The sequence below is a fragment of the Varanus komodoensis genome, unplaced genomic scaffold (assembly GCF_004798865.1).
Source record: "Varanus komodoensis strain SLA01 unplaced genomic scaffold, ASM479886v1 scaffold13_3, whole genome shotgun sequence".
NCBI lineage: Eukaryota > Metazoa > Chordata > Lepidosauria > Squamata > Varanidae > Varanus > Varanus komodoensis.
In genome coordinates, this window is record NW_025335409.1 from 7396671 (window position 1) to 7423665 (window position 26995).

General features: G+C 37.6%; 1 protein-coding gene across 6 annotated transcripts in view; it reads right to left on the reverse strand.

Annotated features, from left to right (window-relative positions):
- Positions 1 to 26995, reverse strand: part of SLC2A13 (solute carrier family 2 member 13) — a 155245-nt gene that overhangs the window by 34425 nt on the left and 93825 nt on the right. For 5 of the 6 annotated variants that reach the window (XM_044423384.1, XM_044423383.1, XM_044423382.1 and 2 more), the window contains exon 7: positions 7786 to 7911. In XM_044423384.1, the coding sequence (XP_044279319.1) occupies positions 7786 to 7911 (126 nt within the window). Of the gene's footprint in view, positions 1 to 1070; positions 1149 to 7785; positions 7912 to 26995 lie in introns of those variants that run through there. The other variant, XM_044423387.1, reaches the window with a different exon arrangement.

The following is a 26995-nucleotide window of genomic DNA, read 5'->3' on the forward strand; positions in this document are numbered from 1 at the left end:
CATATATTGGATAAATCCATTGTACTTTGGGGATTGGGACTCTCAAAATAGCAATGTATTACCAAAAAACAAGATGTTTTACACCAGTAAATTAGGAGACAATGATCTGTATTTTCTCAAGTACTTTTATTAAAAAAAAATGAATGCATTTATTTGGAACCTTAAAATAAGGAAACAAGCATTGTTTATAGCTGAAAAGCTTCATGTTCTCTCCATTCCCTCTTCACTCAACAAAGTGAGATGTAGTGGGAAGGGGACTCCAGGAATAAAGTGGAAGGGACCACCTGAAGTCAGATTTGGATTAAAGGCAAGTTAAGTCAAAAGAGAAAGATGTTCCCAGAGGGAAAGTTTCCCATCTTCCTCTCTGTTGTCCCCTGTGCTGTCTATCACACACTGTTTAGAACTCTCTATAGAAGCTTTTTGGGGGTGCCAGTTGCTACAGAAGTCACAAGGAATTTTAATTCTGTAAATGTCCTAAAAGTAGCTTATCTCAGTCTCCAGGCCATTAAGTAGCATGGGATACAACCTAATGCATTACTTAACAGATTTTAGTCATAATCCTATGTATGTTGTAGGACTTTTTCAAAGAGAACATGCACAGTATTACACCCTTAACAGTTCCTTTTTCATAAGTGAATAAAGTGAAGACTGCTCATCTCTTTGTTAAAACTATATTTTTGTGACTATTCAGTTTAAACAATTGTTATTCCTTGCTTATTTTCCCCTTTACATTTCAGTAGTAGAGCAATTAACAATATTCTGTCCTAAACCATCATAACCCATAAGGGGAAAGTTGAATATCTCTTATTCTTAGGAAAAGAAAACATTCCAATATGGTTTATACCAAATTCAATTAGGACAAAGTCCATAGTGTAGAAATTACACTAGCATTTTAATGCTCTAAGGACATATTTGCTGTATGTTACATTTGGTACTACATTTCTTCTACCCGCTCAATACCTTTTTTTCACAAGGTATATTTTTACTGCTTCAGCTAAGAGAGGCCATCTTTTCTTTAGAAGCCCAATTGCAAGTGTATTGCAAATTCAGTAGAGGCTGCAACTCGATTTGAAGACAGGTATTCCAATTCCTTGCCAGCCACTGCTGCAGAATTCCTCTATATTGTCTACTTTAGTCTTGTCTAAGTCCTAAAGAAATAATTCAACAAGAAAAAAGTATTTTGACTGTCATTAATCTATCTTATTAGATCCAGACTTAAGCCTGGCATAAATTCAATGGCATTCTCATTCCACAGTGGTGCCGAAGCATGGGCACTTTTACAACTGTAGTTAGAGGATGGTTCAGGATGACTGTGAAATGGAACCATTTTATAATTATGTAAAGTAAGTTTCTTTGAAGATAACTATTAAGTTCCTGATACGCCCTGATGTTCCCAGTTGTAAACCTATGCCAAACCTGGAAATAAGGACTGTTCCTAGAAGGAAAGTCTAGACCAAACGTAGAACCACAGGAAGCTAAAATGGGGCCCTGGGCAAAATGTATTTTTGGGACTTTCCTCCTGCCTCATTCATTCACACAAATCCTGTCAGTAGCTAACATATTTAAATGTTTGAAGGGCTGATATTTTAGAACACACATATTTAGAAATAAATACCATATTTAGTATTAGTATTTAATATTACTATTTGCAATTATATGGAATTCCAATGCAAAAAAGGAGTAAGGTTTGGGTGATTTTTACCTCCCTGGATTGGCTTCAGGATGCCTTATATCCTGGTTTCCCTAATCTTTTCCCTTTCCCATCCCTTTTGATCTTTCTCTAGAACCTTGGAGAATGGCTTGGCATGGTTCTTTCTGCATCAGCTGCGGGGCAGGGGAGTGTTGGAGTCATGATTTGCAGGTCAAAGGTTTGAGCATTGTCCCAACTTCAGGACAGGGAACTGGAAATACCTCATGGCCCTCAGACAATAGGATTGTTCCCTCCAGTTGACAAATGTAGTACTAACTATCAATGATTATTCACCATGTGGCTTATCTATTTGGAATGCCAGCGGAAGATTTTAGATCCTCAGGAAACTACAAACCATAGTTCTTATAAACAGTATTTCCAATTGCAATTAGTAATTTTAAAAGCAAACATGATAAAAATTTCCATGTAATTAAGGTCGTTTACTAGTAAACAGCTTCTCCCTTTCTATCATTTTGGCAAATTTACAGATGAAGGGCCTAAACCTATCAACTGCACCTTCAGTGACTGGAAGCCCTTGAACTCAGAGACCTCCAATCTAACAAGACAAGGCAGGAGGAGTGGTATAGGCAATCTTCACTTCCCTGTCCTCGTAGCCCTGCAAATTTCGCTAGACAGACTTTTCAGCCTTTCCAGTGAAGGCATTTCAGAAGAGCGGGAAGGAGGCTGTAAGAGCCTCAAGAGAACTTATATCCTGGTCTCTTAGGTCTTCCCCCCTCCCCACACATCAGAATGCCCTCTTTACTCTCCTCTTCAAAGTCAAGTTGCCAGCCCAAGAGAGGCAGAGCATACATTTCTCCATGCACTAGTTGCAAAGGGGAAAGGGGGGGTTAGATTTCCCCCTTTCAAGGTCAGAACACTGTCTTCAACCTAGGAAGGAACTTGCAAACAGATGCTTGCTCTCAGGGGAAATAAATGAATGCTCTCCCAGGGACCACAAAATTGTTCCATAAATGGTTAAGAGATTTGCTAAGCAAATCTACTTTCTGATAAAAGCATAACAAGGAAGTTAAGTCTTTCTTATCTTATGAGAGATTTTAGGTGATCCTTTAATAATTTCAGTTCACTAAAAGTATGCTTGTCTAGTGCAAATGATAAGTGACTGCAACCAAGTATTCTTGAGGTAATGTGTGTTTATGGAAACAGATTTTCTAGGCCATTGGCATTAATTTGGTTCAAGGGATTCAATATGCACTACTTACATGTTCTGATATGCAGTTTTTTCCTGCTGCATAGTCTTGACTCTTTTCAATTTTAACAAGAAGCTGAAGATTATTATTCTTTACATGAAGTAAATTATAAGTGGGATAGACTACAAGATGGGAAACTGTTTTGCAATTAGTATTGGGCCTAATCATTCTCCATTCAGATAGAAACTGCAGTGTGATGCTTTCAGAACTGGCCCTTCTATGATGCAAGGTGAATCTGTGCCCTCTTTCTGCAGATCAGAAGGCACAGTGTCTCCTTGCCAGTGGGGTCCCATTACAGCAGATGCTCTGGCAAGTCCCACCGTAGCAAATGGAAGAGTGGTCAGCAGGCTCTCCAGTAGAACTGCCACCTTCTAAGGTTTTGCTCTAAGGACTGAAAGATAAGTTCTCTGCATCAACAGAGAATGCAGCCAGCCCAGCTCTTCAGAGAGCCAGACAAGACCAAATGCCAGCCCTTACGGAAAGTATGTCCATCACCTGCGCCACTGGTGATTTAGCATAAGGCACAAAGATTCTAGAAAATCCTAAATGAATTTATCAGTGCTGACACTACTATTCTTCTCATCCTGCCCTGTGCTGCTATTACTTTTGCAATGGAGAGAAGATAGACGGGTCTACTGGGTATATCACATGACAAGGACTGCCAATGTTTATTAATTCCACAGCTTTTCCTTTTTTGAGAAGAACTCAAGAAGGCTTACATGATTTCCCTCACAACAATCCTGTGATGTAAGTTACACTGAGAGCCAGTAACTGGCCACCCATTAAACTTCATGGCTGAGACGAGACTAGAATCCAGGTCTAGCCCAACGGTCTAACTACTAAGCTGCACTGATTCTTGGTTCCCTCATACTGGCAGCTGCGGTGGTCAGGGGAATCTTGCACCAGGTAAATCTTACTTTACCTCCCTGAAATAATTACTCTGTTGCTGGAAACCTTCACAAGGAACCTGTAAAAGGTTCTTTTTAAAAGCTTCCACTAATGAATTATTTCCATTGCAGGTGTGCAGCTTTCATATTTTCATAGTTACTTATAATTACACTTTAAGAAAATGACACCAACTAGAAATAACACTGCACTACAGCACAGCACAGCATGGTATTTAGAAGGCAAAAGTAGAGAGGAGCTGATAACTATTGAAACAATTTAATGAAGTCTGAAGCAGCTACATACATTCATAGAGAATGTCATTTGAACAGCAGGAATCTTGAAACCTAGAGATCCCTTAGGTTTATAGCTACTTCTGTTCAGCTCATCAAAGAAAAAAACAAGGTTTGGAGAAGAGGGGAATGATCCAAATTATCCAAACATTTTGCCATGCTCAGAAATACATTCTGGTTCACACCATCCAAGACGGTAAATGAAATTCTGCTTCACCTTGGATCAATGAACTTGGCTATGCTTTACTCAAAGTGTCAGGATTGTCACTCTTTTGTCAGACAATAAAAGCAGCTAAACTGTTCAATATTTTTGTGCTGAACATTTGTGTCCAGTATTTTTGTGCTGAACATTTGACTAATTTTTTAAGGCTTTTTAATTACTTTTATAATTTTTAGGTCATTTTATAATTTCCGATGGATACATAATTATTTTTAGCCATTCTTTGTGGCACTACTTCTCTGCTCCTATGGTGAGTTTCCCTACAATGCAGTCAACAGCCGTAAATGAATTACAGTATACCCCCGTGAAGTCGCAGTTCAGCGTTCCTGGCTTCAATCTTTTGCAGGATTTTTCTCTGAGCAAGTCCAGGCTGATCTTGTGAATAAGACGGCACCTCACCATGTGACAGCTTACTCACAAGGAGACCATTTCCTCTGAGTTTGAACTCGCTTGGAGAAAACAATCTCTGCACACGCACCCCCCCAGTCTGGCCCAGCCTGCACTTCCCATCCACACCACCTTGGTGACCAGTGCCCATTGCAGGCACCAAATTTGCAGTTTTTCACAACTCGCGGGTGCTTTAGGAATGTAACTGCCACGAATTTTGGGGAACTACTGTACACCTCCTTGTTCCCTCTGCTGTAACTGAGAACTACAACCTGGAAATACTGGAACATCTGTTCTTTATCTGCTCCTTCCTGTGTATATCTTAAGATCATCTTTTGGTGTTCTTCTTAAGCAGCCCCTTTCACTGGAGCTAAGGAGGGTGGCAGCTGGAAGAAAGATCTTGATTGTGGCACCCCATTTCTGAAATCACCTCCCCAAAGAGGTACACCTAGTGCCTACCCTTTTTTCCTTCCAGTGCCAGGTAAAAATCTTTTTATTTTCCAGGAAATTTAATAGTTAACATTTTAATTTTAGTATTGTATGTAAAATGGTTTGTTTTTTATTGCTATATGCTATGGCTTATATTGTTTGTTTGTTATTATTTTATTGGTATTTTACATATATATATATATATATATATATATATATATATATATATATAGTTTTTAAACTATGTAGCTTGAGGCTATAAATTCATGTAATGTTTTAATTTTTTGGTAAATGAATTCTATTAATCCATTCACAATGTCATGTTCTTCCAGAGATATGTGTAAGATTACTGGGCAATTTTTCTCTCTAGAAGATATTATCACAGATGCTTGGTTTTACAGTTCTCAAAACTGTGAATTTGGGTCTGCAGAGATCATGTGCCTCTTCTTCACAGCAAAAAATGTTATAAACATACATAGTTGAGAAAAAGACCTTAATCCCATTGTTTCTTTGCAAATCTATGTACACAGAATCAACCCCTTAACTCTTAAGTTTCAAAAATTCAATGAATAAAAGAAGATTGTTGGGAGTGGAATAATTCTACACAAGAAGCTAAATGTGAGGAAGGAGGGGAAAGCATAAAGAAAGTGAACAGACTACTCTACAAGTATTTGGATCTTTTTTTAGTACAGCCTGAGGTTTATCATTTAATCCTTTACCTGGAGGAGAAATTCTGTAATGGCAGTGGGCCATAAAAGAGACCCAGTTTGGGAATAATTTAATGAAGATCCTTTACCTACAGGTACAGCATGCATGCATGCAAATTATGGAGAAAATCATGATTTAAATTGTGATTTAAATCAAATTCACCTTGCTCAGAAATACTGTTGACTCTGGAATAACAAAGAGAAAGTTATTCTGTCTAGAGCAAGAATCTTCTATAAATAAAAGCACAATGCTCTGGGGCAGGGGGGTGACTGCAATGTGTTATAAGGTGGAGTTGTAATTGCATTTTATGTAGGGTACAAACCCTTTAAAACTGGTCTGATTTTTTTAAAAGCATCAATTAGACTGTAATAGTTTGGCAACAATGTTGTCTGGCTTTTCTAAAAAAAAAAACGTAAGTGAATGAAAAATGACTAAGGCTGAAATTCTCTACACATTTCACTATGAGAGATCCATGCTGAACTCAATGGGACATGCATTGGATAGTGCTTTAAACAACTTTTGTGAAATCAAGCTGATTAATTTTGTGAAAAAATATTTCTTACTAACATCTTACACACTAGAGATAGAACAAATAGTTTAGTACAAGATCTATAGCCATACATATAAATATACATATTTACACACAACACAGGTATAGCTATATTGCCTAACATCCACTATTATTAAAAAAGTTCTAGATCGGTCCACTCCAAACTGGGGGGCCTCAGTTCAGGGAATGCACTGCCTGATGGTTTAATACAAACTTACAAAAGAATACTAGTCCATATCTGATTTTCTCAATTAATGTGTTTGACATCATGCTGACCAGAGATAATTTCAATAATAAAGATACAGAAATAAATACCTGGATGTAAAATACAATACAATGAACGGACTGTTGAATAGATTAAAGCATGTGGCACTAAAGAAAGAACTAGACAAGAGAAAGGACATGTCGTTTTTGATGAAAATGGTAGCCTTATGGCAAGTTTTCCACTCCCCTTCTATAACGTTGAGGTCAAGTTCTCTCAGGTCCTGAATTAGTTATTACAAAGTATATTCCCCCATTCTCAGTATGAATCATTGGCTAGCAAGAGTGGGAGAAAGCAGATTGTAATGAGGTCAGGACACAAATCAAGTTGAACAAAATATCAGCAGGAGGGGAAACTAGGGATTTTGACATAGGCTGCTGCTTTCAACAACAATATCATGCCCCCGCTATATGGCTGCCTTAATTGTCTTCCAACTTCTGTGCTGTACTATTTATTACTACAAGCATGAGATAAAGTAAGAAACAAAAACCAAAGTGATGATAGCCCAAGCACTCCTACTGATATTCTGGACTTGTTCAGACTTAAGAGCTGATCCATAATACCTAATCTTTAAAGTTTATTTTTCAGCTTTAAAAGGTTTGAGTAAAGGAAATGCTCAGAATTTTTTCAAACATTTGAGATGTGAGCTTAGGTTATGTTGTATAACACATGCCCACCTCAACCCCTCCCACAAATGGCACATGTTTACGGGTTATCTCAGGCATTGCCTCACTGCATGCGTGTGTTGCTGCTAGAAAAATATCCCCGCATTTTCCAACTATTAGTTCTTTCTATCACTTCCCCAACTTTATCACAAGCAAATTTTCCAATGTTGTTACTAGGCCATGGGGAAATGATTGTTAAGCATTTACTCTTTTTGCCCATAAAATAAGAATTGATGTGCCCTTTGATGAATAGTATCTACAAATGATTTGATTCTAAGTGTACTTATTTCTCTGGAGGTGAGGGAAATTCAAAGTAAAATATGCCTGTATCGGAGGTGGGGCCATACAGACTGATAAGGGAGAGCCCCTGGTACACATTATTATTCTAATGATAAAATAGCATTCTGTAGACTAATGCAACAACAGCACAGCCTGTAAAAGTATATTAATGTATTTTAATACAATTAAGGAGCACAAAAGCAGCATACCTGCCCCAGGCTGCTTCCATTGTAGACTTCTTATTCACAGGAACACAGGAGGAGTCCACAACACTCGACTTGTTTAGTTGGTAACAGAAGCCACAAATTGGATCCAGCATGCACCCATTACAGTAACTGAAATAATGAAAAATCATCATCAGTAGAAGCCCAGTCTTTACAGAATAAAACAGCAGTGAGGAACTGACATGATCAAAGAGGTTCAAATGACAAAATGGATATATCATTCTAGTAATTCTTGCTGAAATTACAGCCAAACAGCTTTTCCTGTACAATAAATGTATTCAAAATAACATAACAGCACACATCCTGGAAACATAGAATTTAATTAAAATAATGAAAAAATGACCAATCAAAGTTGACTCAACTAAGGATGAAATGTTATGCATGCTTAAGAATCCTACAATTCCCAGCATGCCCCAGCCAGGGTGGCTTGAGGGATGCTTGGAATTATAAGGTTTTTTTCTGTGTAAACATGCATAGGGTTGCATCCACATCCCAGTATTCCAACCAATTATACATTCTGAATGTTCCACCAAAAATACACAGATAATGGACACTTGGAAATTCTCAACTTCAGCTGGATCATGATTCTTGTTAAATTTCAGTAAAGCAGGACTATGTAAATAGTGTTAATGACACGGATAATTAGTTCAAATTAATGTTTTAAAAACAATGAGGACTGAATTTCATCTGTAAATAGCTATGAAACACACTCACTGAAAATAGGTTCATCAAAATACTGCATACTGTGCTCTGTCCATGGGTGATAAAGTAAAAATATAGATGTGAGGCTAATACTATGTTCCTTCATTTTTAATGATTCCACTAACAAGCAATTGGACATAAAAACATAGCCATTGCCACACTTGAAACAATATCGTGGCAATAACCAGTGTACTACAATACAAATATACAAAACTCTAGGGCAAAACTCCTTCCCATGGATCAAGTGATCAAGATTAGCTAGGAAGTATTAATTAGATCTTTCCAAGTGGTTACATGGGATCATGTAGTTCTTTTTTTAAATATTGTTTTCTTAAAATAAATAAGATACAGAAAGAAGAATATAAGAAAAAAAGTTGAAATAAAATTGCCAAGGGATTTTAAACAAGTAAAGCAACACATCCATAACCTGCATATTTCCAGAGACCAAAAATTTCTGTCTTTCTGTAGTTCAGTACTCGAAAAAAGAATGACTATAGTTCTCTATACTGACAGTGATCATGTAGTTCTCAGGTTCCCTTTATTCTGGTTGGCAAAAGAGATCCATGGTTGCCTACACGCATAAAAGTAATTGTCGACTGCAATACTGCACAATGATCTTAGCTCTTGATTATTTTTTCAAGTTATACTATATCTCAATGTGATCTTTCCCAGACTTCACCTGACAGTCCACCTGTAGACTTCCAGACTGATGCCATTTCCATTCATACTGCAGTCAAGAAAAATGTCAATGAGTCCATACGCAATAGATGCTGGTCTCTCACAAAAGGGAAAGTAGTCTCAGTTACGGTGTTTTATGTGTATCTTGAACTGAACTTTTCTTGCCAAATGAAGTTCAGCTACCCAGAACCTCTCTATGACTTCACAATTCCAACAGATGTGTCTAAAAGTCCCTCTTTGATTGCTCCCTTTCTAGAATTGGGGATGGCTCCACCTTCAATAGTTAGATCTTTTCCCATACCTACCTCACCTTTCTAGAGAATACGTGAAGTAAGACATATCTAGCAGGAATTCATTTATGTCAGTAGGTATTCATATCTGTTTAGAGGACATACCATGTTTTTACTTCAGGAACCAATTTTACCAATTGGAACCAGTTTGTGTTACGATCTCATAATTGTTCTTTATCTGAGGTTCTATCTAGGTCAGTGAACAGATGTTTCACTGAATGTAAGCCTTTCATTCCCTAAAAGTGCATTAATGCATCACTGTTAAAAAAAAAAAAAAAACCAAACTAGCCAAAAACAAACAAGAGATGACTCAAGAAAGACATCAGTTGTGAAAGGTAAGATACTACATTCAGCCTCCAGTTTTTCCATGCCTGACATGCAGCTGAAAGATCATTAACTAAAGGGGATGTTGCATGACATTTTTTTCAGCATTGGAGTACTCCTTATTCTGACTACTTTATTTAGAAGTACTACTATTCAAATTCAAATTTAGTTGTCAAGACTACAGATATTATGCAGGTGTTTGACTGGAAATCTTCCAAGTATGAGCTTAAATGGGAAATGCCCAATTCCCTTTAGATAGCTCTCAGAATAAGGCATAATTATTTAACGGATAGTTTGTACTAACAAATAAAATTAATGGCCAATTTTAGCCAGTTTTTTTAAAAGGCTGCCTGAAATTGGAGATCAAAAATGTTTAGAACAGGTAAGTCAGTTTGGGGGAAATGTTATTTTTATTGTAGCAGTTTTAGCAAACCAAGATATCCTTACCTGCTTGCAGGTTTTAATGTGGTTGATTTTATCATGGAATGCAATTCAGTTTAATTATTTTGTGCAAGCTGCTTGGTATTCAGACTCCCAGTAATTTAATCTTACCAAATCATGTAAGAATAAATGTTTCCAAGGCATTTATCTTGGTTGCATACATATTCAAATTGAGGATACAGAATTACTTATATTAATGTTTAGTCTTCAAACATAGCAATATTTACTCATCAACCTCAGTGCTTTATCAGCTCATTAGCTGGATCAAAGAGCATCAGAACTATAATGCCCACTATATTTTGGTCATCGATTATTCCTTTTATAGATATTCTCTAATAATATTTGAGAATAATATCTAATAATATTAGAGTTTCAACTGAGGGTGTGAACATCAGTGGGAACACTGGTTATCGCTGTTTTATTCCCTAGTTGATTAATATTGTTTCAGAGTTTATACCATATTGTGGTAATATATCTTGCACTCAATAAAAGTATCTCCTAATGACAAAAATGGCTTAAACCTATGATATAGCTCCAATTCAGAATGTTCTGTCTGCATCCAGAAAGGCGATTACATGTGGCATTTTTATTTTCTGAACAGTGAGTTATTGCATTAAATAGTCTCCAAATCAGGTCTGATCTATTTTTAATAAAGGTGAACTGATCTTGTTCAATATAATTTAGAGCTACTTCATTCACTCTTTCAGTTAAAATTCCAGTAGGTATGAATAATCTTGATTCAAACAGATAACTGGCTGATAGGATCCAACTATATTCCTTCCCAATATTTTATTAAGTATTATTATAGAATTTTGCCACATTTGTGGCACTGGGTTATTCAACGAATTAAGTGAGTTTTGTAAAACTTATTTATGTTTGTTTAAGGATTTTTAAAATAAACTGTTGAATTAGCAAAAGCTCTCAGAATAGTGTGTTGTTGTTGTTGTTAGAAGCGAAGCCGTCTCCGACCCATCGTGACCCCATGGACAACATTCCTCCAGGCCTTCCCGTCCTCCACTATCCCCCAGAGTCCACTCAAGCACACAAACTCCATCTAGTCTTTATTTTATTTATTTATTTATTTATTTAGGAGACTTCTCTGCCGCCGAAGCCTGCCGCCATCCCCTTCCTCTTTTGCCATCTATTGTTCCCAGTATTAGACTTTTCTCCAGGGAGTCCTTCCTTCTCATTAGGTGGCCAAAGTATTTGAGATTCATCTTCAGGATCTGGCCTTCTAAAGAGCAGTCAGGGTTGATCTCCCCTAGGACTGACTGGTTTGATCTCCTTGCAGTCCAAGGGACTCGCAGGAGTCTTCTCCAGCACCACAATTCACAGGCCTCAGTTGTTCAGTGCTCAGCCTTCCTTATGGTCCAGCTTTCACAGCCATACATTGCAACTGTGAAAACCATAGCCTTGACTATACGCACTTTTGTTGGCAGAGTGATGTCTCTGCTTTTTAGTATGCTGTCTAGATTTGCCATAGCTTTCCTCCCAAGGAGCAAGCGTCTTTTAATTTCTTGGCTGCAGTCCCCATCTGCGGTGATCTTTGAGCCCAGGAAAATAAAATCTGTCACTACCTCCATTTCTTCCCCATCTATTTGCCAGGAAGTGAGAGGACTGGATGCCATGATCTTAGTTTTCTTAATGCTGAATTTCAAGCCAAGTTTAGTGCTCTCCTCCTTCACCCGCATCAAGAGGCTCTTTAGTTCCTCTTCACTTTCTGCCATTAGAGTGGCATCATATGCATATCTCAGGTTGTTATTTCTCCCAGCAATCTTAATTCCAACTGGTGATTCATCTAGGCCCGCCTTTCTCATGATGTGCTCTGCATATAAGTTAAATAGGCAGGGCGACAGGATACAGCCTTGCCGAACTCCTTTCTCAATTTTGAACCAATCAGTGGTTCCGTGTCCAGTTCTCACTGTTGCTTCTTGACCCACATATAGGTTTCTCAAGAGACAAATAAGATGGTCTGGTACTCCCATCTCTTTAAGAACTTGCCACAGTTTGTTGTGATCCACAAAATCAAAGGCTTCAGCATAGTCAATGAAGCAGAAGTAGATGTTTTTCTGGAACTCCCTAGCTTTCTCCATGAGCCAGCTTTCTCCATGATCCAGTGTATCTAGTTCCTCTCCCTCTTCGAAATCCTGTCTGTACTTCTGGTAGTTCTCGGTCCACATACTGCTGGAGCCTAGCTTGTAGGATTTTGAGCATCACTTTGCTAGCATGTGAAATGAGTGCAATGGTGTGGTAGTTTGAACATGCTTTGGCATTGCCCTTCTTTGGGATTGGAATGTAAACTGATCTTTTCCAATCCTGTGGCCACTGCTGAGTTTTCCAAATTTGCTGGCATATTGAGTGTAGCACTTTTACTGCATCGTCTTTTAAGATTTTGAATAGCTCAGCTGGAATACTGTCACCTCCACTAGCTTTGTTGTTGCTCAGACTTCCTAAGGCTCATTTCACATGCCAGGATGTCTGGCTCGAGGACAGTGACCACCCCATCGTGGTTATCAGGGATGTTAAGCTCTTTCTTGTATAGTTCCCCTGTGTAATCTTGCCATCTCTCTCTTCTGCCTCTGTTAGGTCCCTGCCATTTTGGTCCTTTATCATGCTCATCTTTGCATGAAACATTCCCTTCATATCTCCAATTTTCTTGAAGAGATTTCTGGTCCTCCCTATTCTACTGTTTTCTTCTATTTCTTTGCACTGTTCATTTAAGAAGGCATTCTTATCTCTTCTAGCTATTCTCTGGAATTCTGCATTCAATTGGGTGTATCTTTCCTTTTCTCCCTTGCCTTTCACTTCCCTTCTTTCCTCAGCTATAGTTAAAACCATCTAAAATAATAAACTGAAGCTCAATCCAGACAAGACAGATGTCCTGTTGGTTGGCAGATCGGGGAATTCCCATTCACTGAGGGGAAATTGAACCTAGTTCTGAATGGGGTTGCACTCCCTCTTAGGGACAATGTCCACAGCTTGGGAGTGCTCCTTGACCCAGAGCTTTCATTGGAAGCTCAGGTGACAGCAGTGGCGAGGAGTGCTTTCTTTCAGCTTCGGCTGATCCATCAGCTGCACCCCTACCTGGAGTACGACTGCCTGGCAACAGTGACACACGTGTTGGTGACTTCCCGCCTTGACTTCTGTAACGTGCTCTACGTGGGGCTACCCTTGAAGATGGTCCGGATACTTCAATTGGTTCAAAATAGAGCTGCCAGGCTGCTGACAGGGACTGGGCGTTATGTTCACATGACTCCAGTCCTCCGTCAGCTTCACTGGCTTCCCAATGAAGTCCGGGCCCAATTCAAGGTGTTGGTTATGACCTATAAAGCCCTAAACGGCTTGGGTCCTGGCTACCTGAAGGAGAGCTTACGTCCATATATGCCCATCCACCCCCTGAGATCTGCGGGAGAGGCCCTTTTCCAGGAACCCTCCATGAAGGAAATTAGGAGGGTAGGTACTCGGAGGAGGGCTTTTTCTGTGGTGGCGCCCAATCTATGGAATGCGCTCCCCAGAGAGGTCCGCCTGGCTCCATCGTTATTTGCTTTTCGGCAACAGGCAAAGACCTTTTTATTCAAACGTCATTTCAACTGTTAATACTAGTTATTTATTTTATTCTTCGGCCAGGGCGACTTATTTTATATTGTTAACTTGTTTTATATTTTCATTGTATAATATTTTAATTGATATATTTGTGAGCCGCCCCGAGGCTTCGGCGAATGGGGAGGCATAAAAATTTTCTAAATAAATAAATATCATATGCATGCATTTATATCAACAAGGCAACTGACATTCAGTTGGGGCATAGCATCATAATCAACATTAGCAATGAATTGTAATTTGATACTTACTGTAAACTCATGTGACAAGCATTTTATTCCAAATTGCTTTTGAGATCTCAATTTTATTTCATCTACCATTATAGCTTGATTTAAGTAAGTTTGTTTATCTGAGTTAAGTTTGGAAAGATTTATTTTTTCCAGATTTACATGCTAAATGAAGCAAAGAATACTGCAAATTGTTCAATTATTGCTTTAAAATGGTATATTTTATCTAATTGTCTGTTTCTATCACAATTTTCTTTTTTGCTTCTGTATTTTTAATTCTGTTTGCTAAGAGCTGGGAAATTTTATCTCAAATACATAACAGTATTTTTGCTTGATATACTATAGGTTGATTGCAATTTTATTTGTCTGTTCTGCCTTTAGTTCATTTTGGTTCTCTTTTAACTTATTCAAAATTACTTGACAGTAATTCCAGATTATGGGTTCTCTCAAAATCTCAGATTCTACTATCTGCTATGATTTTCAAGCTTCAGTGCTTCATTTGATCCTATTAGGTTTGCAATTCTTTCCTAAGCAAGACTGAAATTTATTGTTGAATTAACAATTTCTGGAATCCTATTATGTTGTTAAGAAATTTCATTTGTATTTCCAAGACTATGATAGCAGCAGACCATTCCCTTTCAGCTCTTTTGTTCACATTGTTGTGCCCTCTACTTCATCTACTTGTCCACTTTTTGAAATTGAGCTATTTAGTTCCAGAGTCTGCAGACAGTCTCCTATCTGGCATTACTGTGGTTCTAGGAAGCAAATAGTAATCTTAGTTATAATTTGTACTGGGGGATCAAAGCATCAAGTTAACCCACTGTATCAGTATGATGATGTTATTGCCCCCAAACTAACATTCTGTTTTAATCTAGTGTGCTTGAAATAATTGATACCACTGTATTTCTTACATTTATACTCCAATTTTCCCTAAAAATGAACAGTAGTTAACCTGAAATTACAATGCATAACTGACCCAATATGCTTCTTTATTTTTTAAAAATCACCAATTTAAACTATATGATCAAACACATTTTTGCTGCTATATCATCAAACACATATAGCATTTAAAACTATATTATAAACACAGACAAACACACATTTTAAATGCAACAGTGGCAAATATTTGCCTGCTTAAAATATTTTTTCTTTTTCTACACAGTGAAACATCATGGTTTTTTGTTTTTGTTTTCATTCTTAGTGCCTTTCAAAGATCACAGTAATTTGAATTAAATAATTTCCTGTATTAAAAAATGACTGAACTTATCTGGAGTGCTGCAGCAAGATAATATGAATCTCTCCTATGGAAAAGGGACCAGGACTGGGCACTCATTAATCTTTCCCCCAAAAGAAACTCTATGCAAATTCAACGTTCTTGACTACAGGCAGGTTCTAATGCTTTTTAGTGTTAATACATACACACTCCTGATCAGACAGACAAATATTCACCACACAGTATTTCCTCTCTCAAACTTCCCATGGGAAAACAGATGAGAAAAATAACTGTACAATTACCAATTATAAACAGGAAAGAATGAAGACACTATACTATTAGAGGTTCATTAAGTTTTAGCCATTATCATTAAGACAGGCTTGGTCAACAAAGAAAACTGAAGAATAAATAATTATATCTAAATATGCATAGGACTGTGGACTTAATTAACATACACTGAATATTTAAACAAAGGTTAAACAAAAACCCAATAATAGCTATTATTATTATATTATGATAAAATTTTCTTTTTTCTAGATACCAGAGACAATTGTTACTGAGATAAATTATGATTACTACTTTCCAGAAAATTGACAAGGCTTCCAATAGTTCGTCAGTATCTGCAAATTTCTTGTCCCTTTTGAGGGTCTGAATTGATAAAAATGAACCTTGTTTAGAGCATGCAGTATCAACTAATTCAATATCAGAGGTGCATGATTCAAGCTTTTGTTACACTTCAGTGCCTTTTTTTAAAGCAAAACATAAGTCATAGGTGCTTCAATGCTAACATATTTTAATAATAATACATTTTAGTATGCTTCCATGTATATGGAGAGAATGCATTCCCTATAATGATGGTATCATATCACACTATGAAGACATTCAGAATTCTGGTATTGCTGGTATGTCTGCTTCTTCGATATGTTCACCCGTGCAAATATGGTATTTAAAAAAGAGCAGGAACAATCTGGTATCTTTATAACCTAAGCTCTTCTGAAACCTAAGGTTCAGTCACAACACAAACTTGTGTCATAATATATGAATCCAGATCTTTCAGAATCAAGCAGCAAAAGTTTGATTCAAAATATTCAAATACATTTTTCTTCCCCTTAAAAGCCAGCTGTGGTAAAAGACTGGATTAATACTCACAGAGCATCAAAGTCTTCTATGGAATTTCTATGAAGCAGTACACTGAAAAACTTGCCAAAGACAGAGGCAGATAAAAGAAATATTCATTCAGGGGACAACCAAAAAATGGCACATTTCAGAGTTTTCTGATGCCAATGCAGCTTTAAAACTGTTTCTACTATTGGCATTCTGTGCTTTCTAGTGTTTCACCTATATTGCAAACCATCTGTCCAACTTTGTACTGTGTAAGAAAGCAGCCAGGAAATGGTAATTAAGTCAATTTTGGGCAGATACCAAATAAGTCCAGCTTGTCTTTTCCAAAGCACAGCTAGCACACATTCTGCTAAGTGGCATTCTTTAAAATTCTTAAATCAAAGAAGGGTTTAACCAAACAATGTATATGGCCAAGACTAGTTCCTCTACATACACATGAAGAGATGGCCAATCAGAGCACACTGCCCAGGGCAAAATAAAATCCCATTAATATCAAATTCTAGTTCCTCTGCATGTTAGTGTGTCATTTGCCATCTGTACATTTCACAAAAATAAAATTTATTTGTAAAAATAAATCATATGGACCATCTAGTCTGTTCTTTTGCTCTGTGGAAAAAGTGTAGATTTTGGCTTTGTGAGATGAGATTCAAATTATTGTTATTGTTACATTGCATTGATGTCCCATCTTTTTTCCTCTGGGTGGAACCCAAGGCAGCTTACAGAGCTCAATTTTATCCTCACAACAAGTACTGTGAGTTAGACTGGGTTGAGACTCTGTGACTGGACCAAAGTCACCCAGTGAGCTTCATGGCTGAATGGTGACTAGAACCTGGATCTTCCAGGTCCCCAGTCCAACACTCTGTCCACCATGCCATGCTGGCTCTCTTGTAGCATTTATAAATTATAGATTTATCAATATGTTTTCAATTAGAGAAGTTTATTTACCTGAAGAAGCCTATATGTTCTAGTAGTCAATACCTTCTGCCATAGATTTATCTTATCAATTTATATCCTGTCCTTACCATATGAAAATGTTTTTATATTTGCTCTAACACAGCAACCAAGAAGTATAGATCATAAGAAGCCACTTGAGTCCTATTTTTAGTAGGGAGAGTAAAAATCATATATACATAAAGAAGAAGGATAAAAACTGTACTGTTTTGGTCACAGGGTAGGAAACTAAGAGAATAAATAGAATTAAAATTAAATGTATCAGGTTTTTATTAAAAAGAAAACAAGGTACCATCTGGTGAGAATCCCCAGGAAATGCATTCCTTAAATAGGAAACCAAGAAAGCATTTTCTGCAGTTGCCACATGACATCAACTAAAGGCACCTTAAGAAGTAGATCTAAATATTACATAAGTGTTTGTGCACAGACCTAAGAATGTAATAGTAGTGGTATACAAGAGACATTTATAGAAAAAAGCTGAAACACAATGGCTGGGAAGCTTGAAATTTCAGAACATGGCCAGTCAAGTGACAATGACAACTGGGGATATGTAGATCAGACATAACAAAGAGGATGCGATGCAACAGGCAAAATAAGGAAAACAATCAACTGCTAATCTTCAGAACACAGGACTTCCACAAATGGGGAGGAGAAGGATATGCAGTGTTTCATTTGTTTAATCAATATATCATTTGCCATAATGAACATTTTAAAAAATATGTTTGTATTAATCAGTTAAAATTATATTCACATTGACTTGACTTGACCTGTTTCATTTCCTCACATGTTGGATACAGCTTGTCAGTAATAGGCAATGCTAAACATGTAAGCAAAGAGTAAGACTGACAGATGAAACAAAATTAAACTTTAACAAGTCATTGGTTCTGGGCACAATGCAAGTGAGAGCTATTTTAGGAACTCAGATGAGAAATTGATCAAAAATAATACAACTTGTTACTAAAATCAGCTTCTGCATCGTATGATTAGAAAACAGCCAATATTAACATCAGTCTTTACAAATGGATACAGGGGAAGCAAGGAAATGTATTTCCTTTTGGCTGTCATGGGTCAATTGCTAGAAAGCATACTGAAGCCAAAGTGAGAGCAAACTGAGGAAGAGTCACCCAAGGCTGCTCCAAAGGAAAATCCTGCCTTAACCTTTCAGAATTCTCTGCGTCAACAAACATGTAGATAGAGAAAATCCTACATACTTAGGATTTTCAAAAATCTTTTGACAAAGTCCACCACTGAAACAGGTAATTGGTGCATTATAAAACTAGCCCAGTGTAAGAATTCTCTGAACAAATTGGGATCATATCATAGCGGTTCCCCCCTGTCTGTTCCCCCCAGTAGATAGGCAAAAAAATATGAAATTGCTACCTACATTATTAATCACATTGATTTTGTATTTTTAGAATGTTACACACACACACACACTCTCTCACACAGCTCAATCTCACACCAGCCAACATGTGGTATTGCTTGCACACCAGTGTGGAAACCCATCAAGTAATATGTGATATTATTTTGGCATTGGAGCTAAAGTTTATTTATTAAAACTACTTTTTGCCTCTGTATTTGTTTGAAAGGATCCCATGGGGACAACGAAAATAAGAATAGTATAACACTACAACACACCATATAATTTAAAAACAAAAATTAATAACAAGCATAGAAATAAACCAGTCAGTCAACATTTCCCAAGATCCTTCAAAATAATCAAGTTTTCTTTACCCACAGAAGGAAAAGATTAAGAGATCCAGAAGAATCTCCTCCCCATTCCCAAAGACATTCCATACATAGAGCACCATCACTAAAAATGACCTAATCTGCATGCCTGTCCACCAAATGGTGGAGAGATATGCAGCATGGCCTCCAAGGATATGCATGCAACCATTTGTGGCAGGCCTATAAGCCACTGCAACCTAATTCAATTGTATTATTTAAAAATGTATGCTTAAAACAGAGCTTAGAACTCTTTTCCAATATCAACCGGAAGCAACACATGTTGTCCAATTGCTGTAAAATAGTGTTACTGTATTATGTCAAACAGCAATCTGCCAACCACCACCCCCCTCCTCAGCCTACTTGCTCACATAACAAGCTTAAGTAAGAATACAAGTAACTAGGATTTCATCACACCTATAGGAGCAGGATCCATCTGCCAGAATACCAAAAGCTTTTTCAGATATAATTTATCAGAAAAGACTTTAGTCTGGGAACATCTTGTATTCCTTGGTGCACTGAATATGTATAGATGTTTAGTTTCTCGTAACAAACAAAAGGGGTTTCCTTAAAATAATGCTGACTTACAAGTAACCTTTTGGAGAAAGTTAATGGTTTGCACATAATATTAGGTAAAAATTAACACAGGGGGTGGGAATTCCTAACTATTAAGGACATGTCCAGGAGATTAGTAATGTTATTCAATAATACCGGCAAATTGCTTTACCTCACCATTTTTCAGCTTCAGTTCCCTTGCACCCTACCTAAAACCAGCACTGCAAGGTTGCAAAACATCATGTTATGAACATCTGGTCACTATACATAGCTATGAACAATTAGCTGTGGTGAGCATAACTGAAGAAAAATAATTCTGATATAGAGGGCACAATCTTCTGGTCTCTAGACATTGTCTGGGAGGCTGTAGTATAGTTCAGTTTTTTTGTTCTGAGGTTGAAAAGAGTGCATTGACCTTGTAGCTAAAAATTCCTATCCAGATGGTAAGGAAATAATTGTCTGCCTGCTTTCCAAATTGGACAAGCAGCATTGGAGAGGTGATAAAGGGGACATTTGCTGTGGTAGGGAAGAAAACTGGAAAAGCCAGGTCATGAGAAACCTTGTAGTAATTCCAAGCTTCTTTCTTTCCACTCTGAAACAAAATCACTAGATGGGCAAAAGAGCCCATTTTGCAGGTATGACAGACATCAATTAATGTCAACCGTTCTGCACTGCAATTTTCACTGAAACCAGTACACAGCAGACAGAATACAAATCTGCGTATTAAATGCTTTGTTCACAACAATAAATAAAAACTAAGTTTCTCAAATGCAGATTGTAATTTCCTGCATGCATTCAAAGACAACTAGTAAGTCACAAATTCTACCTTTGTCAGCAGCAGCCTCCACTAACACTCAACTATATAGACTAACAAGCTTCACCTAGAACTTCTACCATGCTGTTCTGTTTTTGTGCCCACAAATAAAAAACTACTGATGTTGCACCATGGACTGAAAACATTATACAAAACCCTGATCATAGTTTGTGTGGGATTTGGCCCATAAACCAGCAGACATGGTGGTTCTGTTGCACGGGGGGGGGGGGGGGCATTTTTTTCCCCTTAAAGCTCTGGAAACTTAGGCCCAGAAAGCTGGGCACTGTTTGGTGCATCTTTTTTGGCAGGATAATAAAAATGAAGTTTTAAGAAGGAAGCTGAAATATTATCTATTTTATTTTTAAAAAACAAATTTGGAGAATACATCAATGGTCCAGGCCTGCTTCCATGATGGCCTATTTCCTTACACTGCAAACCAATTTCTTGGATGCTATACTATACTATACCTGGGCTTGGCCGTTTCTCTCTTTTCATACTTCAAGCCTTTTGTCTCCCAATGAACATTTGTGGTATTAGGCATGGATCAAGTATATTTGATATTCAGTGACAGTCTAACCTTCAACAGGTTATCCACCGATCTTTGCTTAATACTCCCAGAAGAAATGAATTCCAAAATATCAGCATGCTATTAATTACTGAAAAGGATCCTTTATTCATACTGTGCCTGAAATAAAATTATTTGTATTTCATATTCCATATTCTATTAATGTAATGATGGGTGACTGGGTCTTTGTGTTGAAAGATGTCCTGCTACCTTCCAGGGTTTTAAATTAAATCAGGGCATTAAATAGAGAGAGAAACATGTTAAAGAAATGTTAAATGCTAGTACCCGGAAACAGCTTTTACTGCTTTGCCAATTTTAGGATGTGTTATAAGGTCATTCTTCCGTTCTACAGTATGAGCTTTCCAATAGAATTTTAATTACATTTTGATCAGAACAGGGTGAAAATGATCTGAACATGAGCATGTGCTTCATTTTAGGATTTAGCTTCAAAATTTTGCATGGAAATCCACTAACTTCTACTGATGAGCTATAGGAATTTCATCTTTGACATTAGAAGTAAATACTGAAATTTTTAGAAAGGCAGTGAGTAGGGGAAAGGATGGCTCTGAAAACATAACCAATTACATACAAATACAGGAGTCGTCTGCACACAATGGTAACCTAGGTTTTTTTTTAAACTCTTGGCTACTGTGCAGATGACTTGATCAGTAACACTTGGCTCATCCTGGGAGCTGAACAAGGCAGGGATGCTCAGTGTCTGGTTTGGTTAGTGTTATATCCAAACCTGGAACCCTAGCTTTTTTCCTTCTCAAAATCAGAGTTGTAACCCAGAGATTACTGGGTTACTGATCTGCACTAATAAGATGTCTAGCATAGACACCCTAGGCTTTACAATATTTGAATTCCTGAACCTCTGTGTTCTGATGGAGAATTCTATGGTTTCCCAAATCCTTCACAAAGAAATACAGAGCTTCAGACCATTCAGACAACTGGTGAAATCAGAGCAGGGTACCAGGTTTCCTATCCATTAAATATACCCAAATATATACAATTTTTCCCATGCTACAACTATGTATGTACAGAAGAACTCTAAGATCAGTTACAATAGTAGAATGCTGAATCAATAGTAGAATGCTGAATCACTTCAGCTCAAGATGTATTCAATTCTGGAGACATTCCTGGGGCCACATTCTAGGGAGGGATGGGTCCAAAGCAAAGGGTAGCTAGGCCAAAGGCTTGAGGCCAAAAATAACAGCATGTTTTAGCTTAAGGCACTTATTGGCAGGTATTAAGCCTTAGGAGAGGCAATTCAAGTTAACAGAAAGAGAGGAAGAACTCCCAAGCAGCATAGCCAATGGCTCTGAAGGGCACTGATTTACCTAGCCTTTCCATAGACAATTAAAACCACAATCATTAAGTCAAAGATTAATAGCTCAACACCTTAAAATGTAAGTTACATGACACCCACAGAATTTTCAGATGAACCATTAGTGTCTATGCACTGACCTTTCCTACAGTGCTAGACTACCACTCAAATGAACGAACTCTATCACAGAATGAATAACATAAATATATACAAGGTACATCCAGAAAGTAATGAAAGTGATATTTTAAAAATTCTTTTACTGAAAAAAATTACAGTTGAGCATTGTCTCCTTCAAAGTATGAGTGAGTGTACACAACAGTCCCAGTGATTTTTCCATTCTTCATAGCATCCTTGGAAGTCTTCAAGTGAGATGGCGTTCAGAGCCTGTGTAGTGGCTCTTTGGTCATTACCCACACTACCAAAATGGTGTCCTTTCAAACCATTCATCTTTGGGAGTATGAAAAAGTTGAAAGGAGCACAGTTGGGACTGTAGGGTAGATGGGGAAGCACTGTGATGCGTTTCTCAGTCAAAAACTCTCTGACAGTCAAAGCACTGTGACTTGGTGTGTTGTCATGAACAGGCCTCACTGCATCCACATTGGGTTTTTTTTTTTTTTTTTAATGAAGAGGAATGTCCTGATTGTTGTTCATCTTGAATACCTTCTTGTCCTTCCTTGAAGGCCTTGTGCCATTGGTACACTTGTGCAGATGATGGTGCAGCTTCTCCATAAGCATTCTTCAACTTTTCCAAAGTTTCTGATGTACTTCTACCCAATTTCACACAAAATTTTATTGCATAGTGCTGTTCCAAACTCACTTGCATTTTTCTAATACAAGGCACAAGAACAGGGTGTCACAAAAAAAAAGGTCTTGATGCTGACAGGGCTGGAATGCAACTGATCAGTGTTCAAATGTATACCTGGCACCCTACCCCAAGTGACCTAGGCCAACTTCTTCCTTCATAGAGCCCTTCTTGAATGTGGGAACTTCATTCTCTTAACTTTCTGGAAACACCTTGTATATCACAGAACACCTTATATAACACACACACACACACACACACACACACACACACACAACAACAACAACATCTAACACCTGAATTCTATTCAGGCTGAGAATCGCCAATTTGCTTCTATCCTCATCCAACTACAGGGTGCAGCAGAAATACCTCCCACATGTGTTGCTAATGAACTTATGCAAGTGCCAATGATGTCTTCATTTAGCTAATGACTTCCCATTTTTTTCATATACCCACATCTAGCAATATGGTTTGGACTGGTGCACAGCATGCTTTTGCTGTAGAAACATTTTTGAAGAATGGTGAATCTGTAATTGCAACACAGAGAACTTTTCGAACTCATTACATGTTAGGTCAGAATGCTGTTCCGGATAGAAAAACAATACTGCTATGGGTTGCAAATTTCAGAGCCACAGGTTCAGCACTTAAAAGAAAGCCACCTGGAAGACCTCGAAGTGCTCAAACTCCAGAAAGTGTTCAAGCTGTGAGACTTTCTGTTACTCAGTCTCCTACATGTTCAACTCGTAAACATGCTTCTGCCTTGGGATTGTCTGACCCTATTTTTTTGAGGAGAGAAACCACTCGGTTACAGTAACATCTGACCGGTATGTGGAGATGCTGCAGACATTTCTGGAACCAAAAGTAAACGACCTTTGCAATCAGGATGTGTGGTTTCAGCAAGATGGAGCCACCGCGCACACAGCAAGGAGATCAATGGAAGCTTTGAGGGAAATGTTTCCAGGACATTTGATTTCCTTACGCAGTGACATTGAATGGCCTGCACGCTCGCCCAATCTCAGCCCATGATTTTTTTCTCTGGGGTTACTTGAAAGCAGAGGTCTACAGACATCGACTGGGTACCACTGAAGAATTAAAGGATGGTATTCATCAAAAGATTGCAGAAATACCGCCTGGTATGACTCTTCGAGCGATGGAAAACTTCAGAAATAGTCTACAACAGTGTTTAGTGAATAGAGGCCACCATCTGGAGGATGTAATTTTTAAAACCAAATTAATAAAAACTGTAACCCTTTGTTTAAACAATAGTGAAATTAATTTTTATTAAATGTTGTTTCTTTTTCCTTTTTTTAACCTTTAAAATGTGGGAGGTATTTCTGCCGCACCCTGTATATTTGTGGATAAAAAAACTGGATTGAAAGAATACCCCACACATTGCTAGATAATTTAATGGATGCAATTTTCACAATGTTTGTCAAAGCACTATGCTCTCAAGTTCAATTTTTCCACTAATTTATACCATAATTGGTAAAGCATCATGAGATTTTTAATGATGGTATAGGAAAACTTTAATTAAATATAATTGGAGCCCATTTTTCCATTATCTGTGAACTGTGTTTTCAAATTAAAGAGTTTCTATATTAAATTGCACCTTTATTTGAACAGATTTTTTGTATTGCTTGTTATTTCCTTTCAAATATCCCATATCTGAAGGAAATATGTCCATCAAAATTGCTTTTGCAAGTTGTGAAACCAATTCTGTTCTTATCATCTCAGGTCAGTTCTGCTCTCAGTCTTGTTCTAGCAATAGTGGAGAAATTATGTAGTAAGGGAAGCAAGATACAGTCAATCAATGCACAATCAGCACACAAATAAGAAAGTTATACTAAGCTACCATTCGAGAAAATTCACTGAGCTCTGAAGAACACATTTCTTTATAAAGACAAAAAAACTGTGGCATTCTACTACTTCAGCAGTTTGTAAACGCATGGAATAGAGCTGTTCTCATTTGACTTACTATATTTCTGGTTAAATTAGACAAACATGGTCAAGTGAATTCAGGAAAGCCTGTGAGGAGAATATCTTCATTGCCTTTTTAAGAACTTTCCTAGCACCTGAACCCTTGTTTGTTCAACAGGCAAAACTGTACGCATCCAGGACAAGATGTACACCTTCCATTAACATATTATCTTGGAGGCTTCCAGCCCCCACCCCCATAAATCTAGGATATCTGTATTATGCATTCTTCCCTGCTTAGTTTAATGTAATTAAACTAAGATGCACCCATTTGAATTCACCATCAGGGAGCCAAGAGTTCAGTGCCTAAAGAACTGTTACCCAGCACTGACATTCAATACCATCCATCAAAGTTAAGAACCCTAAAATACATATGAATGAAAAATTAGATCCTATGTTTATAATTTAAGTTCTTGTTATCCACCCTTTGATCCTAAGGAAAAACCTTCTCTGAAATCAACTTTTCAAAACAAGTAGTAGAGACTTGTTCCCACAATCACTGCAGCCTACTTCTTTAAAAGCTACAGTTCATTCTGGTGTGTGCCAATGGCCATTTTAAATATTCAAACTCTGGTGATCAGTGAGGGTGGCCTATGCAAGGGTTAAGCAGGGCCTGCATAAGCCACTTATGCAGTTTACATGTCATAACCCATAGCAATAGCACATCCTGGCTTGACTATTCCAACGGAGCCTCACAAACAAGCCATAGTAGGTCACAGTGATCATGCAAACCCAGTCTCTACCTAGTTGACCCAGAACTGAAAAAAGCTAATGCCTTGTTTATTTCATGACTTGCTTATTTTGTTATATTTATAACATGCCTGTTTACTGCAAGGAACCCAGTGAGGCTTACATAATCCTCCTCTCTATTTTTTCTGCATCACAATCCTGAGAGGTTGTGTGGGCTGACAGTGAGTGACCCAGTAAGTTTCAGGGCTGAGTGGGAACTAGATCCTGGCTCTGTTGAATCTTAGTCCAACACTTTAACACTACATTAGCTCTCCAACTCCCCAGACTTGTTTGACAAGCACCTAAAAATATTAACAGGAAAAAACATTGCTAAAATATGCAGTGCTTTGATGAAAGGATAGTAATAGCCATAAGAGTACCTTTCAGTACATATAATATTGCCTAGAGAGGTCTTCCTGCTACCTGGACATTATTTTGGTGCATAGTTCTTAATCCAGTATTAAGATTATTTACACAGATGAGAAGAACTGATGAGACTGCTGCACAAAGAATAGTACAACACTGGCTTCTCCCTATATTGCTAGTATAAGGTATCAGGTGACTTCATTTGAGATGAGGAGAATGCAAGAATCCCTCCTCCAAGATACTGAAACCTAGGCACAACTTCCTGGTAAATACATGATTAGGATTTAAGGTGAGTAACAACCCAACCAATCATCCCCATCTATCACTATCTTTCATGGTAATGGTGTTCACTCAGCTGCAGCACCATATGATATATTCATTTGACAAATACTACATGCCTCGTACCACATACCACAGCTTTGCCAAAGACAACAACATGATTTAAAGTCCTCTTTATTTGGCTATAGAATACTACTTATTCCTACTTGTACTGCATTGAGGAGCTAATAAAGCCTGTTTCATTCTTCGAGTTTCTCTTCATCTGCGTCTTATCTAAAATACAACTTTCACATTACTTCAACCAAAAATAAATTTACACTGATCTTACAACAGGCACCAAACACTTTGCTTCCTCTTCATTTTCTAAGACAGCCACATTCAGAGCAACTCAGAATTAATTTGACTTTTGTAAATAATGAAGCTGGATTTTAAGTCAACCTAGCACTAAAGGCTGAGAAAGAGTAAAAAGTATTACAAATGTTTGCAGAAACAAGAGACCATGGAGAAAAAT